Source organism: Schistocerca serialis, chromosome 1, assembly GCF_023864345.2.
Source record: "Schistocerca serialis cubense isolate TAMUIC-IGC-003099 chromosome 1, iqSchSeri2.2, whole genome shotgun sequence".
Lineage (NCBI taxonomy): Eukaryota > Metazoa > Arthropoda > Insecta > Orthoptera > Acrididae > Schistocerca > Schistocerca serialis.
This window is the reverse complement of record NC_064638.1, coordinates 21,483,380-21,503,106: the sequence shown is the minus strand read 5'-3', so window position 1 is coordinate 21,503,106 and position 19,727 is coordinate 21,483,380. Positions and strand designations below refer to the sequence as shown.

Here is a 19,727-nt window from a genome sequence, read left to right as displayed (position 1 = left end):
TTTTTAGTCTAAATGAATAAAAACAGCAATAGTGACAGAGTCCAGAGGCTTGACATGGGAAGCACCCGGTTTAACTATTGTTATATAAAGGATGTGTCACATAAGATGTAACACCCCTTTTATTTCATGAACAGTTCTAGATAACAAAACAAAGTTTTTGGCACATGATGGTATGCTGATGGGCAAATACTTATGGATTTGATAAATTGCCTTATCTATAGTATAGATCGAGGTATTGAAGCATGTATCGTTTTTTGACAAAATTATATACTACACTTTTTTAACAGGACCTGAAAGCACTTGAAAAGGTGATTACAGTGACATAATGCTTGCTAATATTGAGACTAAAACTCTTTGCAAATAAATCTGACAAATAAACTAAAACTGGATAGCAATGCAACCAGAATCAGCCACGGTGGTGCGAACACCGCAAATCAGAGGTCTCGTGCGAGGCTCCATTGTTATAGGCACCGAGACAGGCCTATGCTACTCAGATGAAACCCCATTTCATATGCCACGTAGACAAGAAGTCAGCTATGATTCTTGTATAACGAACTATGGCATATGCTAGCTTCTCACTGAGCAGTGGCAGGAGAATACACACACCAGACAAGATTTCAAAACATGAAAGCTTAAAAGTGGAGGATGGGGTAATACACATGACAGATATTACTGCCAAACATTGTACACAGGTTAATAATAGCGACCTGCACACTGTAACAGGACATTCTGGATCAAGTCCTGTTCCACTATATGAAGAATTGTTGCATTAGCTAAAGATGTTCGCAGTGATTAAGTAAGGTCAAACACCAATACACCTACCGTATCTGTACCTGCAAAGAGGGCATACGAGGAAGAGGTAGCCACAGTGCACGGAAGCCAGACGAATGCTGTTTACTTCCTGGGCATCTGGTATGCAGTCCATGGACCAGAAGACATGCACATTATAAATGGGATTATGGAATCTCTTAGAAGGAAAAAAAAAGATGCTTTTTGACTGTAGTGTAAGAAAGATTTTGTATCACTGTTTGATAAGCAGCACTCTTGTTTGAGTTCTCATAGAGAAAGAATGTACTAGTGCCATTTTAATGGATTTAATTGTAAATGCAGTTATGGGATAAACATCTGGGAATGGATGGTTGAAAGTGAAAATGTGTGTTATTGTCATTTGATAAATTGGCATAATTCCTTGGTCGGAAAGATTTAGCAATTTTCTACAGCATAGAAGATGCTTTGGAAAATTCGGTACAGGCGTGTTACACCCCTATGAGGGTTCATTTCCAATTTAAACTAGAGATGGGGGATGCGCTCTTGAACTAATTCATAGAGTTGAATCTTTCAAAGGAGTGAACAATAAGTGATTCAGAAAAAAAGAACGGTAGCTCCAAACGTTTCCCACGGCAGAGAGAGAGAGAGAGAGAGAGAGAGAGAGAGAGAGAGAGAGAGAGAGAGCATATCAGCAGCGCCTCTGCTGGTCAGAGCACAGTGCACGCCACACAACACAGCCAGCGCCGGCCTCTGCCCTGCTTCTACCTTGGCTGCCTGCATTGTGCAGTGCCCCATTGGATTTTGTGTTTCACATATGCCGTGCCGTCCATGTGCGTCGTCTGCCGCGCGCAGTGTCTGGCGCAGCTTAACTTCGCATCGCACTCTGTCGGCGATCGTTTCAGTCGCACGTCCTGCCCTCTGGGCAGTTGATGCGAGCAACAGGACAGAGAGCCACCTAGCGGATAACATAGGAACTACTTGCAACAACCTGCTCGCAAGGGAACGGACGATTTGTTTCGGAGCGGGTGAGTTCACCGCTCCCCCCACCCTCGGAACTCGCCCGCTCAACGCTCACCCCACCGTCTCGACTCTAGTCAGAGCGTTGAGCAAAGCGACTCAGGTGTCACTCTGGTCTCTGCGGTCGCAGCTCACACAGTAATACAGCTCGCGGCTCGACCCGCTCGACTCAGCGCCTCTGCATCGGAGTTCGTCCCTACTGGATATTGTTCTTCGTAGTAATACCTCTATGTATATTACATTATTATGTTATGTATACATCAATTGTTTTTATTTTATTTTTATTTGTTTAAACTGATTAGATTAGGTTCCTGATGACTCCTCTTACTATAGGATTTTTATTATGGACACTCGAATTTACGCTTTAATTACGAGGGAACCGATAAACGTATCGCAAAATGTGATAGACCAATATTTTCCTTGTTTTATTCTGCGTAAGGCTATATGCAGCACTTTCGTTTTACAGTCAAATTTATATATTTTTTTTTCTTATTCTGGTACGGATTTTGCGATTTTAGGCGTCTTCAGAAGGAAACGTTCACTTTAAAAATATATGGCTTGCGATGAATTTGTATGAGGTTAATGAAATTTTAATACATTATAGCCAAATATATTGTTAATGTAAATCTCAAGTTACAACATTTTCCGATCACCCAAAAAACCACGATAGTGCAAAATAAATCAATAATCAAAAACTTTGTCATATCGTGGAAATTTCAATAAACAATACAAAATTCTTACTCATTATCTGTGTTACTTAAAAATAGGATCAAATAAGATCAAAATACAGGTGTAGTACTGGAATAAACCAAGTTTAAAGGACAATGTGCCTTCCATTTATTTTCTATTGTAAATGAGTGGTGAGTCATGAAAAAGAGCTAATTCATTTCAGGGAGTGAACAGTTCTGATCCAATCTCTGAAAAGAACAGTTTTGCCCATCTCTAATTTAAACACTAAATGTGAGACTTTGAGCACAAATTTTGAAACACTGTCTTTGAACTTACAGAGCTCAGAGGAAGATATTGTAGCTGGTAAGTTTAATGAAAAAAAGGATATCATACAAGCAATTATTATAGTAAGGTAACTAAAGCAATAAAAGAGGACTTCACAGCTCAAATAACATAGCAGGCAACAAAGTTAACAGATATTGACACAAAGGTTAACAGTCTCACAGGAAACTTACCTTATAAAGTACATCAAGTAGTAGATAGTGAGTGTAAGCAGTATTTTCGTAACGTTAGACATAAGTTCGACAAAGTACAACTCAAAATTTTCAATAAGAATATATGGGGTCGCATCAATGGTGACAAGCAAGATGTGTCAGGGAGTGGGACGGGCACAAATTTCAGATGATCTACGAAATGTTTGGCGTGTTTAATATAGAAAGGAGATAATGATCGACTAAGGGACTGCTGGCCAGTTTGATTCATAGGAATGGGATCTTGATGGCAGTAGTTGTATGCAGAGGTGTCAGACAGCTGATGTAGACTCACACTTACTTACTCCCAACAATCAAGTGCTACAATGGTCGATCTCTTATCCGCTGGGAGGATAATGATGGAGGGATTAGCTTTTAGAAAACAAAGAGCCTGGAGTTCTGCAGAGGACAGGTCAGGGGCATATTGTAGGGACCTGAGGAAAGTTTGTGAAGCAATGTTGGATGTGAGAAAGTCTTGTAAGGCTTGTAAGGGGTGATTCTGAGATAGTGGTGGTAGATCAAGTTGGGATCATGGTCAGAACTGTTCAACGCAAAATTAAATGTCAAGTTAACTGTTGGAAAGCTTTTGGGAATGGGTTGCAAAATGGTATTTCCAGTTGACATTATGTGTGAAGGAAAGTAGGTCCTTCACCAAAGCAGCATGATTAAATGCAGGCTTAGGGCTGAAAGAGAGACCCTTGGATAACACAGATAATTCAGGAAGGGAGAGTTCCTTGAGAGTTTGAGAACACAGTGTGTTGTGACTGGTCCTTGAGATCATGCATTATCATTGGCGTAGGAGGCCAACAGTGAAGGCTGGGGGGCTGCTAAGAAGGTTGGCCAAGATTAGTTTGTAGGAGAGGAGTGGTGGTTGATGGTGTAGTTGCTTAGGGAGTGCTGAGGGAGAGGAAGGGAAACACAACATTTGAGATAGCGAAGGAGAAGGTGGGATAGTGTTTTGACGTGAAGTCTAGCATCTTGTTGCAGGTTGAAGTTGGCTTGGTGGATGATACCAACCAAGGAAAGTTGAGGAGCAGATATGTGAAGGTACGACGAAAAACTATAATATATCCGTTTGGGTTCTGGTCGTCTTAGTTGATTCAGTTTAGTATGGTATCACCCGGTACTATTTCCCTTGCATTCTGTACTGTGCATCACAATGTTCTGTTGAAGGATTACCTCTCTTTTGATGAATTTGGTTCGTATGTAATTCCGGTTGCCGTGTAGAATTTTGTGAACCAGCTGTGCTGCGCCTCACCTGTGGGGACTTTTTCGAAATGCCTTTTCTGCTGCAGGAAATTGCTAAAGCTTTCTAACAACTTATATGAAATTATCAAATAATGAGTGAACACTTATTTTTACTTTCAATGATTCATTTTCAGATGTTTATTGCATAGCTGCATTTACAAATTCAATCCATTAACATGATGATAATACATTCCTTCTCTATGAGAACTCAAACAAGAGCACCATCGATCTAACAGTAATACAATATCTTTCTTACATTACAATCTAAAATGTCATTTGTTTTTTCCCTAAGAGATTCTATTATCCTACTCATTCTGTGTGCGTCTTCTAGGTCCACACACTGCATCCCGTATGCCCAGCAAGTAGTCGGCATTCTCTTGGATTCCACGGCACTGTGGCTCCATCTTTCCTTGTACGTCCCCTCTGCAGGAACTGTAGGTCTGTTGATATTTGACCCCCACCCGCCTGCCACAGTCTCCTGCTTTGGAAATGCATTTGTCCCAGCATATGGGCAGCTATTTGACGCCCTCATCATAAAAAGAACTGAGTCACGTCACCAGTCAGTCGCGCACAAAGTCTTCCACACTCTTGTCATCTTCAAATCGTCGCTATCCTAGAGCTTCTTTAAGCGGTCCGAATAAATGGAAATTGCAGGGAGATAAGTCCAGGCTGTAAGGAGGATGATCAAGAGTAGTCCAGTGCATTTCCTGTAGCTTGGAGACAGAGCTACAGTATGGGGTTGGGCATTGTTGTGGAGGAGGATGACCTGTCGAATCAATTGGTCTTGTCTTTTCCGGCGATATGCAACTCTCACCTTGTTCAACAGTTCGCAGTAGTAAGCAGCATTGATTGTGCATCACTCATGCAAAAAATCAATCACCAAACTGCCTCGCTGATTGAAAAAAAAAATGGTTGAAAGAACCTTGTCAGCATACAGTCGAGTCTTGATTTTCACTGGTGCTGCCTCCCCTTTCCTCCACCACTCTGTACTGGCTTGTTTGGATTCTGGAGTGCAGTGGTGAACCCATGTTTCATTGCAGGTGATGATCTGACTCAAAAATGCATCACCTTCTTCCGCAAACCTAGCTGTAAGCCTCTGACAGACCTCCAAACATCTCAACTTCAGATTTTCAGTCAAAAGTTTAGGGACTCATCTGAAACACACTTTATGGATTTGTAGGTCATTTGTGATGACTTTTTGTGCAATTTCTGATACTATCGCCTGTCGACTGCCGTCAGTAATGTCTTTAACTGCACGAATGTTTTTGTCTGTAATGCTTGTCCAAGGACGGCGATTGTGTTGCTGATTTTCCATACATTCTTGTCCTTCCTTGAACTTCTTATGCCAGGAAAACACACGCGTCCTTGATAATGTTTTATCAGCGAACTGTGCAGTCAATCTCTGGCACATTTCTGCCACTGGAACTCCTTCATGAGCAAGAAATTTGATATTTATGCACTGTGCAATGGAGGGGTGCACCTGTTGCTCAGATATCATGAGCGTTACTGATGAAATGGTGGGAAATATCTAATAGCATGCTCTCTTCAGTTCTAACGGCCCCGCCTAAACCTCGCAGAAGCGTGGAGCCAGTCCTACCAACTGTTGATGTTCAGGAACAAAAATCCTGGTTATATTTGATCCCCCCTCATATATATAAAAGACTTTACACATTTATTCTTTTAGAGCAAGCTACACATTTCCTTTTATCTGCATATAACACACAAAGGTTTTTAACAAGAACATTAGTTAGTTCTATTTTTTGTTTCATTAACAACTGAGTACATCTCAAAATTTGTAGTTACATTTTAGGATATATAAATCTCCTTAATTATCTTTTCTAGTTATGTACAATGTCCTCTTATTTCGTGTGATCAAATGCTCTGCTAACTCCTACTTTTTTGTTGCATCACAGCTGAACCACCACATTTTTGGGTAAGTACCGCACAAGCTACTGTTATTTGTACATGAAAGTGGCCCTCAACTATTTCTTTTCTAGTTATGTACAATGTCCTCTTATTTCGTGTGATCAAATGCTCTGCTAACTCCTACTTTTTTGTTGCATCATAGCTGAACCACCACATTTTTGGGTAAGTACCGCACAAGCTACTGTTATTTGTACATGAAAGTGGCCCTCAACTATTTCGTAAAAGTAAAGAATGGACCAGACCAACGGTATACATCAGTCATTCCAGGATCTGTCTACCCGCTTAATATCCAATCCCTCATGAGTCCACATTCTTTGTATGCCTTATTTTTGTCAGACAGTACTGATTAGCATCTTCAACAACTTTATTGACCAGCAATGAAGAGGTTCGTTAATACTTTTCCGCTAATTTTTTTCTATTATGATATCAACACCTTTTTTCCTCTCTGTATGTATTCTTTGTCCTGCTTGCTATTGTTGCCCTGTAGTGTCAATAACTATTTTCATCTGTATTTCTATCAAGCATTGATAATGTTTCCTATTGTGACCCACCACGTTCTTTTATTATAATTTATGTGGATCACTTAGCACATCATACATTATTTCACTGATGTATCCTTTATTTCCCTCAAAAACATTTTGAAGTCAGGTTACTAAAGAGTTAAGTGTGTCTTCATTATTTAAGAGCTTCTAAGGCTCTAAAGAGTCTACCCCATCTATGCCAAAATCCCCCCACACATGGTCTGTCTGTGACCCTCTGATTCCAAACCTGTGACATACCTCCTGCTCACCTTACTCAGCTCTATACATACCAACAACTACTTTACCATCGTGGAGCAGACAGACGAACAGATCAAGGGTACAGCCATAGGCACCAGGATGGTTCCTCATTATGCTAGCCTTTTGGAGGGGGCTCTCCTGGGATCCGTAAGCCTTCAGCCACTTGTTTGGGTTACATACATTGATGACATCTTTGCCACATGGACGCATGGGGAGGCTGACTTGTTAGAATTCCTGGAATCTCTGAATAGCTTCTCCCATTTAAATTTCACATGGTTTTATTCTGAATCCCACGTCACTTTCCTTGCTGTTGACCTCACCATCCCCAAAGCTCAGCTGCACACGTCTGTTCACAATAAACCAGCTAAAAAGCAACTGTACTTACATTTTGACAGTTGCCATCCTTTCCATGTCAAATGTTCACTCCCATACAGTCTTGGCATTTGATGCACATGTGTTTGTTCAGATGCAGATGCCCTAAAGCAATACACCACCATTTTCACTTCAGCCTTCATTGGACATAATGACCCCACCAGCATAGTTCAAAAGCAGATTTCCCGCGTCATCACAACCAATCCTAGTACTGCTAATCCCAAAAAAATAACTTAGGAATACACCATTTATCACTAACAATTAACCAGGTCTCGAACATATTACTTTGACAAGGCTAAGACTTCCTAAAATCGTGCCCTGAAATGAGGTCCATTCTATCCAACATTTTCCCCACCACAGCTAGATTAGTATTTCACCATCTTCTCTATCTCTGCAATATCCTCGTAAAACCCTACACTCTTTCTGGACCCATTTATCTACCCTGTGGCTCCTACACCTGTGCCCATCCTTGCTGTAAGACATGACCTACCATCACCTACACCACTCCCATAACTTGCAAACCATATGACTCATGTTATCTACCAGCAATTATGTAAGCACTATTTGGACTTCTACATTTGCATGACTACCATGAAGTTATCAATTTGGAAGAATGGGCATAGGCAGATGGTGTATACTGGCAACAAACAATAACTCACTGCAGAACATACTTCACAATGTGACAGTTGAGACCTCGGTGCCTGTTTCAGCACACATGCCACCTGGATCCTTCCCCCAGACTCCAGTTTCTCAGAAATCTGCATGTGGGAACTGGTATTACAACACATCCTTGATTCATTCTCCCCACGTGCCTGATCTTAATTTACATTAATTTCTTCGGGTCTCCACATTTCTTCAAAGTAACTATTCCTTTCTTCACTCCCTTTTAGTTTACTATAGCTTTTGTTTCTTGACCTGTTTGTCACCAGCCCCCGCTCCCCCTCTCGCCCCTCCCACCTATATCACACACAGTGCACTTAGCTTTCCGCTCTTACTAAGTCATTCACAATGTTTTGGCAGTAATATCTGTCTTGTGTATTTCCCTATCTTCCACCTTCAAGTTCTCAGGTTATTCAAATGTCATCCAGTGCAGTCTCCAATGATCTTTCTTTCCTTCTCATCCCATCCAGTGCATCTCCCATAACCTGTGGTTCCAGGAAACTTTTCCGAACCCTCTCCATTTACTAAGTCTCAGCAGTCCTTTTCCCTTCACCCTTCTTTCTTCCCCTTCAGTACTTTTGCCAGAAGAAGGAGGTACTGGCTCCGAAAGCTTGCAAAGTTAAATACCTTTACATGTGTATAAGTTGCTGCATGGTGAGGAGATTTTTTATCTATACAATTACATTACATTTTCAAAAATTGAACATTTTTGTTGATATACATTAACTTCTAGCATGCCAGATGGAGCTCAGGAAAACTATTTGAAATGTGTGTATGTTTCCAGATTTCTATGAAAACACCCAAGTTTTCCCAGGCAGTTGTCCCTTCAAATCCTCCCTGTTGCTGCTTACTTATCAAAGCCGAAACAAAAACGTCCATCATTTATACTTCATAATGAGAAACAGCCCTATTCAAGGGAACAAAATTACTGTATTAACTTTATCAGATTTGAAAAAATAAATTTCGCCTGATCTATCTTTGCCTGGACATGCCTGAATGCTTCTTAAAGTAAACCATTTGCTGCCACACAAATGTGGCTATAAATACTACTCAAAATTTTAATTAGATGAAATAAACTTTAATTAAACTAAAGAGTTTATTCGGACTGACTGATGACATGTCACCCACAAAATAAATACTTTTCTCAATGAAACATAGTGTCACAGTTTACATGAATGTACATCGGACGATATGCCACTGCAGACTGTGGTGATTCAATGGCACATATCGTCTGGTGTAGATGGGGCTTCGGGACAGACTGCTCTCCTAAAACAGAAATCAAGAGGAGTCAAACAGAGAGACGTGGCTAGCCGCTATACTGAAATATTTCATCCTATCTGACGCTCAGGAAACTTTTGATTCAGTATTGGCATTGCAACACGGGAAGAGTGAGCTGGGAAAACATGTTGGAACCACACCCATTGTCGCGTATTCAGTGGTACCTCTTCGAGGGGGACAGACAATGTTCGTAAGAAAGCACGGATATGTATTTCCATTTAGCATCCGTGGGATGAAGTAAGGTCAAATGTCTCAATAAAGTCAAGAGGAACATCCGCCGCTGCAAACAAAGCCATTGATGTTGCAATAAATGGTATTGTGTTCATAACAACGTGTGTACACATCTAAAAGTGGTACATATGGCAATTACATCTAAGTTACACCCCTGTGAGTTCGACATTTTCGATCGAGAAGTTCATCAAAATGTAAGTGATCTTATTCACGATGTATTTTTGCAGCAGAACAAGAAATTATCTGTGAGTAGGAAGGTGAGTGTACCTCTAACCTCAAACTGTAAACAAAATTTGTCGCAACGCGTAATTAACTTATCGAATTTGGTTCTGTCTCCAAACGAACAAAAAGTGCTTGAGAAAGGTTTTAAATATGCTCCTCCCCACCCTCCATCAGAAAAACAACTGGATGTTATGAAAGTTGATATTGAATATGCCCTAACAAAAGACACCACTGCAAAATATATAGTTGACAATGCACTAAAGAACGAAACCAAATTCGTGTGTAACATCCCACGGTCTATTGACTTTCACACCCTCAAGTCCTTGAAACAGAAACTACAACACCAAGGTATCATTGTCACAAAATCTGATAAAGACAACAGTATTGTGCTTTTGAACAAATGTGATTATGAGGATAATGTTAATGATTTCCTGAATACCACAGGCTTCCAAGTCCTTCCTAAAGACCCTACTAAATTGTACAAAGAGGATGTTAAATAGGCAATCAATTCATGCAAAAGCATATTCTCTGAATTTGAAGCAAAACTGGTAACCAATATGAACCCAGTGCCTCCTAGAATGTATGGGCTTCCTAAACGGCATAAACAAGATGTTCCTATTCTTCCAGTTGTATCATCATTCACTGCTCCATCTTACAAACTAGCCAATAAACTGGATGTCCTAATTAAGAGCAAGACTAAATTCAAACCAAAGCATGGTATTTCGAACTCTGTGGATCTAGTAAACAGTTAAAACACAGTGATAAATTAGAATCCTTTGATGTCAGCAGTTTGTTTTCTAATACACCAGTAGTAGAATGCATTGATATTCTGACAGAGCTGATGCACAAGTCTAATGTCAATCCTGTAGAATTGAATGACTTGAGACTGGCCACACAGACATGCCTCGCACAGAACTATTTTCAGTTCCAAGGGACTCTTTATAAACAAATAGATGGCTTAGCTATGGGTTCCCCTCTTAGTCCACTGTTGGCTGAAATATTTATGGACCATTTTGAACAAAATTTTCTAAAAACAGAACCTTTGAGTGCAAAAATCCAATACTGGTTTAGATATGTAGATGATGTACTGTGTATGTGGACTGGTACTACAACACAACTCAACACATTCTTGAAAAACCTAAACAGTCAACATAAAAAAATCCAGTTCACTACGGAGATTGGCAACAAATCCATAAACTTCTTAGATCTCACCACTGACATCAGTACACACACCCTGTTGTTGTTGTGGTCTTCAGTCCTGAGACTGGTTTGATGCAGCTCTCCATGCTATTCTATCCTGTGCAAGCTTCTTCATCTCCCAGTACCTACTGCAACCTACATCCTTCTGAATCTGTTTAGTATATTCATCTCTTGGTCTCCCTCTACGATTTTTACCCTCCACACTGCCCTCCAATACTAAACTGGTGATTGCTTGATGCCTCAGAACATGTCCTACCAACCGATCCCTTCTTCTAGTTAAGTTGTGCCACAAACTTCTCTTCTCCCCAATCCTATTCAATATCTCCTCATTAGTCATATGATCTACCATCTAATCTTTGGCATTCTTCTGTAGCACCACATTTCGAAAGCTTCTATTCTCTTCTTGTCCAAACTAGTTATCGTCCCATGTTTCACTTCCATACAAGGCTACGCTCCATACAAATACTTTCAGAAACGACTTCCTGACACTTAAATCTATACTTCATGTTAACAAATTTCTCTTCTTCAGAAACGCTTTCCTTGCCATTGCCAGTCTACATTTGATATCCTCTCTACTTCGACCATCATCAGTTATTTTGCTCCCCAAATATCAAAACTTCTTTACTACTTTAAGTATCTCATTTCCTAATCTAATTCTCTGAGCATCACCCGACTTAATTGGACTACATTCCATTATTCTCATTTTGCTTTTGTTGATGTTCATCTTATACCCTTCTTTCATGACACTGTCCATTCCGTTCAACTGCTCTTCCAAGTCCTTTGCTGTCTCTGACAGAATTACAATGTCATCGGCGAACCTCAAAGTTTTTATTTCTTCTCCATGGATTTTAATACCTACTCCGAATTTTTCTTTTGTTTCCTTCACTGCTTGCTCAATATACACATTGAATAACATCGGGGATAGGCTACAACCCTGTCTCACTCCCTTTCCAACCGCTGCTTCCCTTTCGTGCCCCTCAACTCTTATAACTGCAATCTGGTTTCTGTACAAATTGTAAGTAGCCTTTTGCTCCCTGTATTTTACCCCTGCCACCTTCAGAATTTGAAAGAGAGTATTCCAGTCAACTTTGTCAAAAGCTTTCTCTAGGTCTACAAATGCTAGAAACGCAGGTTTGCCTTTCCTTAATCTAGCTTCTAAGATAAGTCGTAGGGTCAGTATTGCCTCGCATGTTCCAATATTTCTACGGAATCCAAACTGATCTTCCCCAAGGTCAGCTTCTACCTGTTTTTCCATTCGTCTGTAGACAATATGCGTTAGTATTTTGCATCTGTGACTTACTAAACTGATTGTTCGGTAATTTTCACATCTGTCAGCACCTGCTTTCTTTGGGATTGGAATTATTATATTCTTCTTGAAGTCTGAGGGTATTTCACCTGTCTCATACATCTTGCTCACCAGATGGTAGAGACCTTTGGAGAAAAGAGAACCACTTGTATGAATATCAAGAGCTCAGATGGAAACCCAGTTCTAAGCAAAGAAGGGAAAGCAGAAAAGTGGAGGGAGTATATAGAGGGCCTATACAAAGGCAATGTACTTGAGGACAATATTATGGAAATGGAAGAGGATGTAGATGAAATGGGCGATACGATACTGGGTGAAGAGTTTGACAGAGCACTGAAAGACCTGAGTCGAAACAAGGCCCCAGGAGTAGACAACATTCCATTAGAACTACTGACAGCCTTGGGAGAGCCAGTCCTGACAAAACTCTACCATTTGGTGAGCAAGATGTATGAGACAGGCGAAATACCCTCAGACTCAGATGAACATCAACAAAAGCAAAACGAGGATAATGGAATGTAGTCAAATTAAGTCGGGTGATGTTGAAGGTATTAGATTAGGAAATGAGACACTTAAAGTAGTAAAGGAGTTTTGCTATTTGGGGAGCAAAATAACTGATGATGCTCGAAGTAGAGAGGATATAAAATGTAGACTGGCAATGGCAAGTAAAGCGTTTCTGAAGAAGAGAAATTTGTTAACATCGAGTATAAATTTAATTGTCAGGAAGTCGTTTCTGAAAGTATTTGTATGGAGTGTAGCCATGTGTCGCAGCAGTACAATCCACTCCCACCCTGCCGCAGGGGAACATCAGGACACTGTGCGTGCCCTGAAGTCTACGGTTGCACTGGATGACCCTTTTGTGTAGAAGTTGCTTCTCACACTCTGTATTTATTATCAGACTGATATAAGGGCTACAATGCTGAAGATTAGATGGGTAGATCACATAACTAATGAGGAGGTACTGAATAGGATTGGGGAGAAGACAAGTTTGTGGCGCAACTTGACTAGAAGAAGGGATTGTTTGGTAGGACATGTTCTGAGGCATCAAGGGATCACTAATTTAGTATTGGAGGGCAGCGTGGAGGGTAAAAATCATAGCGGGAGACCAAGAGATGAGTACACCAAGCAGATTCAGATGGATGTAGGTTACAGTGGTACTGGGAGATGAAGAAGCTTGCGCAGGATAGAGTAGCATGGAGAGCTGCATCAAACCAGTCTCAGGACTGAAGACCACAACAACAACAACAGATACAATAAAATTTATTGCCACAGCCAATGGCTACAATCCAGTTCTTATTGAGCACATCTTGCACAGCAAACAAAAACGAAAAATTATACCCCTCCTCTATGCCCCATCTGCTTCCCCACCCACTGTCTGCAGGAAATGGTGTACACTATCATTTCTAGGTCAGTTATCACAGATTGTAGCCAAAGCACTGAAATCCTGCAAGTATAGGCTTGCCTACTATGTCAAGAACACGACAGCCCAGTGTTTTTTTTAATAGCAAAGACAAGATCCAGTTATTAGCCAACAGTGGGGTATACAAAATCACCTGTTCTGATTGTGACAAATTTTACATTGGTTAGTCAGGCAGAGACATATCAACTAGGCTGGCTGAACATGAACGCAGCTGGAGGTTGCAGAATTCAGACTCTGCATTTGCTGAGCATGTACTGAGAGAGGGTCACAACTACCAGCCAGTGTCCCATGTACTTCACTTAGCAAGCAAAGGCCATAAACTCAACCTGCTGGAAGCCCTGGAAATTAACAAACATCTTGCTCACAGTCCAGATCTCATCCTAAATGACTAGACACAGCTCAATACTTCCCCTCTCCTAAACTTCATATAATCATCTTTGTTGTTCATTACCTTCCACACTCTCTCTTCCTACATATTCCCATTTTCCTGTATTCATTTGTTTTGTTTTGTTGAAGTTGTCTTTGTATTCCATATAGACTGTAGTTCCACTAGTTAAGGCTTTCTTTTAACTGGTACTTGTATTACTGTCCATGTTTAACACCCCTTGTAGTTGTCTCATCAAATACTGTTCATATTTTACTTTGCTCATTTATTTAATGATTTGCTTTGATTATAATGTTAATATTAAAATGCAATACCACCACACTCTCACACTGTAGGTTCCCTCAAACACCTCCATTTTCCTGCATTTATTTATTTCTGTTTATCTTATTGATATTGCTTAAGTTCCTTATGTTTTCTGTATTTACATTGATACCTGTCTCTTCTTTTAATTTGTTGCCTATCACTCTCCATATTTCATACCTCCTGATGCAGCCTTGTCTAGTACTAATTTTATTTTATTTTATTTTATTAGTTTTGTTTATTAATAGAAACTGTTATGTAGGCAGGCTATTCCTATTTTGTGCTAAACGTTTTCCTGTCTACTCCATTGTTATTTATGCACAGTTCACTTTTACTTTTTCACTGCAAAGATGTTACTGTATGTTTCTACTTCAGTCTAGATGTGTTACTTCTCTTCTAATGTTGTCTGCAAACATTTAACTTCTTTGGTGATAATACTCAGTAAATGTCAGTAAATTGTAGAACAAAAGCAAACTTGTGCTTTTCATTTATCAAACAAAGGAATTTCCTACAATGCTGCATCACAGGTTTATGCTTCACGATCATCGTTATTGCACATGACAAAGCCAGAGTGGATTCTCATCAGCCCAGTAGTGCATGTTACGTAAATTTACATTGCCACAGTTCATAAACATTGCTACGCCAGTAAACAGCAAACATGTGAAAAATGTAATGTCGTGTCCCAAGTGATGCAGAGCAAACCAACAAAATTCTATGACTTTCAAAATCACTTCCTCTAAGTGCCCGATGTAGTGACAAATTATAAGGGTGGAACTTATGTCGATGCGAGATGCGAATGGCACTTCTGTGGCTGATCCCGCATTCCTAGGCAAAATATCTCGTGCCACCATTTACCTTATAAAAGCAGCATGTCTAAATTCTCCTCATAGGTGTAAATGGCTGCACGCGAGGAATCTCAAACCAGAAATGGCCTGTTGATAGACAACACAGTATTTAAGAGTTCTGGCGTGTACATAGCTGAAGGTCTAGAGACAATGATGTAGCCTGGTGTGAGCACATTTATAACACAACTGCCCTTTCTCAAACTGCCTTTCAAGTTTAGAATGTTTCTTGGATCCTTTTGCGAGGAGTTTCAGTCTCAAAATTAGCAAGCATTACATCGCTGTATTCATCTTTTCATGTGCTTTTGGATTAAAAAGTATATCATTTCTTTTCAAAAAATCATACTTCCTTTAATATCTCAATCTATATGAGTTAAGACTCTTTATCATATACAAAACTACACACCTTTAATGTACTATCATTCGCCAAAAACCTCGTTTTGATATTTGGAACTTTTCTTACGAAATAAAAGGAGTTGTACATATTACTGGACTCAGGTTAGATGCAGCAGCTGCACCAATTGGTTGTGTAATTGTTACAGTCTTGTAGCCATCGAGAGGTCTTTATCGTTCCACATATTCTTGATGAAATATGTGCACCACTGACAGCATCTCCACCGACCACACCCGCCATGCCGCTCACAGCTATGGGAAAAATGGCACTTTTAAATCTCCCACTAACAAACCACTGGGCTAGGCCGTCCATCTACTGCTCACTGTCTCTGATGAGGGGCACTGTGCTTGCACACCACCGGAGGACGTAATATGAAATGGCGTCACTGCAAGCAACCCTGATTGACTATGCATCCTTTTAAGCAGCCACAATCCAGAAGTTGCCTCCAGATCCCGTGCATTTGACTCCACTAAGGAAAATTACATTGAAGTGCAGTGACACTACTAAGTGTTGTTAACATTCCGCTGACTTATATAACTATATCAGCATTCAACATTATTTTGTTACTATCAAGAACATTACTCTGATAGCATGTAACACAGAAACACAGAAGAACCTACAGTTATGTATAACTTCAGTTATTAAGGGCAGATAGTGTAAAATAACTTATTGATGTGTATCTTTTTGTAGATGTCTTCTTGCATTTACTGGCCGCCTCACTACCAATACAACAATACACTTCGGTCAATTTGTTTATTTTGATGTTCTCTGGTCAACCACCTTCTATCAATTTGATTAATTCTGGGTAGAGTTCAAAATTTCTCAATGTTTTCAATATTGAAACATGAACACAGTCATCTGCCTTCGTAGACCTACAGGTTAATGCCAGAGGCTCTTTTATTTCCTATAATATGCCACGAATAACATTAAGGTGTCAATTTGCTCTCTGCAGCTTCTCCAGTGTCTGAAATCTTCTCAGTTTTCACCTACTTCTTGCTCTCGTTGATGTTTAATACTATGACATAAAATTCTGGAGAAAACCCTGTCTGTGCAGTCCACAAGATATATATCATTGTAGCTTCTTGGACAGCTCTTACCACATTTTTGTGGAGTGGTACAATTTTCAGCGAATTTTTCTGTTGTTCATATAATTTGCAGAGCCATGAGTTGGAAGGTCTGAACCACATCACTGGCATATACCTACACCCTTCAAAACCCGGTCTTCTCTCAAATTATATGATGAGGCACCACCATCTCACTGAATGATGCTATGTCACCTAGTCAGTCTGAATATGACTGGTTTCACTAGCTTATAAGCACATCTTCAGCCTGACACAATAACTTCAAGTGTATTGGGAAAAATCTGAAATGATTTCCAAGAGCCATATGAGTTGCATGCTTATTCATATAGCAGTTACAGCCCCTCTGCAGAACAATAAATATTTTCTCACACTATAGATAACTGCTGAATTTATTATTATTAAAGACATCATTTTTCTTGAATGGACAATGTCATTATAACACATGTGTCAGTCGTATATGCACCAAGGTGCAAAGGTATTCTATTCTCGAGAGTTGTGTGTCTGTCTTTATATGGTCGACACCAACTATTGCTAGTGGATTAGAAACTTCTAAGGTGAATTATGTGTATGTGATTACACTTAAAAATATTCCTGGGGCAGGAACATACAATATTTACAGACACTGGGTGTGTGGGGGAAGGAGAGGTGGGGAGGGAGGGGGGGGGGGGGGCAGGGAGTATTTGCTTGTGCTCTATCATTGTGTACCGCACAGTACATGCACCACAGCTCTTCAGAGTGCTATATAAGCTAAAAGTGGAAGGGCTACCTCATATTGCAGCAGACAACAACAGACTCTCCATGTCTGAAGCAAGGTGTGCAGTCTGCTGCTAAAGAGATTGTGCCTCCTGAATACGTGCAAACTGATGAGCAGTCTGAGACACAGCAAAGTGGAGCGTCACTACTTGTCTGCGATCCCCCATCACTCTATGTACACTGTTGTCCAAAATTAAAGCAACAAACTGCTGTTTCCCCGTCCTGTGTCTAAGTCACAATATAATCATACCAACTTTCAACAGATGTCCATATGATTGTGTTCTGCACAGATGATGGCATTCCGGTCAATGGAAAACCGTGCCAGTAATGACATCAGGCCACTCATCAAACAGGGTAGTATTTGTCAGGTAGTCCCACATCCACAATCGCTGTATACACAGTCACAGACAGTGCAGTACAGCACAGAGAAGATACCTGCCAGACTCTTTCCAGTAGAGAGCCATAGGAAGATCGGAAGCAGGGCAGTAGCAAATTGATGTGGCCCGATGGCTTAATGTGAATTGTTCTGTTGTTTCTTGGATGTGACGACAGTTTATAGAGACCAAAGCTGTATCCCAAAGACCAGGTCAGGGCTGATCATGTGTGACATCAAAGTGGCTGTAAAGGTACAATGATACTGCCTTAGTACTGCACACAGCCTCACAGCATCCAATGGACATGTTATATTGAGGCAAATGGTGTACAGAAGGCTTCAGCAGAGTGGCCTTTATTGTCAGAGACTTGCTGTAGGTGTACCTCTGACACATCTTCACAAAAGGGAACATCCGGAGTGGAGTCGTCAACATGCCACCTGGATGGTCGAACAGGGGGAGCTGATGTTCTTCTCACAGACGAATCCCGATTTGGCCTGAGTCGCGACGGATTCTCCTTTGGAGGGAATGTGGAACACAATTTCAGGACCGGCAAGGATTATGTTGACCACTTGCACAGCTCTTCATGAAATTGTATGGATGAATAGGCAAGTTTTACCTGCCAACAAGTATCATGACAAGATCTTGAGACCACATTTGTGGTTCTTGCGATGTGCTGTAAGCCCAGACTTTGTGTCGATGGACAGTATTGCTCGAACTCATAGAGCACGGGTGGTTGAAGTCTTCTTGGAAACAGAAGATACAGCACACGACGTGGCCTGATCACTCTTCTGATTTGAATTCCACGGAGCATGTCTGGGATGCACAACAGAGGCAGGCTGCATCGCACCAGGATCCATCACCCACTCCTCAAAACTTGCGAGAAGCTCTGCAGGAACAATAGCTGTTATTGCCTCAACATGAGATTGATGACATCATCATCACAGCATGCCCTGTCATTGCCAGGACTGTATTGCTGCCAGAGGTGGTCACACCGCATACTGAGCACAGTAATCAATTGTCGGAACGTGTGTGCAAATACGTTAAGTCAGAAATAATGAAGAAAATTTCTCTCTCATCGTTATGCATGTTGCAGTTGTTTACATTCTGTATTATCTACATTGTATCTAATTTACTATCGCCTGTTTATATTGCTTTGTAGCTAAATAAACACAATCCTGCAAAATTTCCATTTGTTGCTTTAATTTAGGACACCAGTGTGTTTATCCTTTTTACAATTTATTTTTGAAAATGATTTCATGACAAATATTAAAATTATATCACAAGGAGTGTTTTCCAAATTATTATTATTCAAACAGTAATTTATGTTTAGCTGATTACCATAATGCAATTACTCCTCCTGCAGAATTTGTATTTTACAGAAGAATATTATATTCAAAATTTGACAGTATCATGTGCTCTAAAAGTTATTGACCCTACTAACAATCATTAGCTGGAACAGTGACCTACATTGATTTAAAGTGTTACATTCCCTGTCACAAGAAACATGTTTCATTTTATTTAAAATGAAATAACTTGGAAGCTTTGTTTGTATAAAAATGTTGTCATGAAGAGTGATTACATACTACTCAAAAAACTATGACCTGGTTAAGTTTTACAAAAAAAGATATGAATTTTCCAAGAGCTATGAAGAAAAGAGTGTTAATTATGTTATGCTAATGAAAAATTAAGTCATGACAAAATGTATGAAAGAAGTCTATTCACATTATTGGTGACATTATGGGATAGAAGTTGTGTCTGTCCTTTTGGGCAGTACCGAAAAAACAGATACCATATATTATTTGTGAAGTATTGGTACAAATACTCTAAAACTTAAACCAATGTAAACACAGATGCACAAAACAAGATGGAGAAAAGGTTGTTAATGAATTGTTATGATTTAATTCAGGTTGAGTTGAAAGTTTGTGTTTTTTAAGGCTTTTATTAAGCCTTTAAGTCTTCCTGATGTTTCTAATGAGA

At 40.1% G+C, this 19,727-nt stretch overlaps 1 protein-coding gene across 2 annotated transcripts in view; it reads right to left on the bottom strand.

Annotated features, from left to right (window-relative positions):
• LOC126460849 (ubiquitin-protein ligase E3B) overlaps positions 1–19,727 on the bottom strand; it is a 297,274-nt gene that overhangs the window by 60,994 nt on the left and 216,553 nt on the right. Inside the window, exon 15 of one of the 2 annotated variants that reach the window (XM_050095949.1) lies at positions 9,113–9,235. The exons of the other annotated variant lie outside the window; for it this stretch is intronic. Coding sequence (XP_049951906.1) covers positions 9,137–9,235 — 99 coding nt within the window. The 3' untranslated portion in view covers positions 9,113–9,136. Of the gene's footprint in view, positions 1–9,112; positions 9,236–19,727 lie in introns of those variants that run through there. 2 annotated transcript variants of the gene reach the window in all.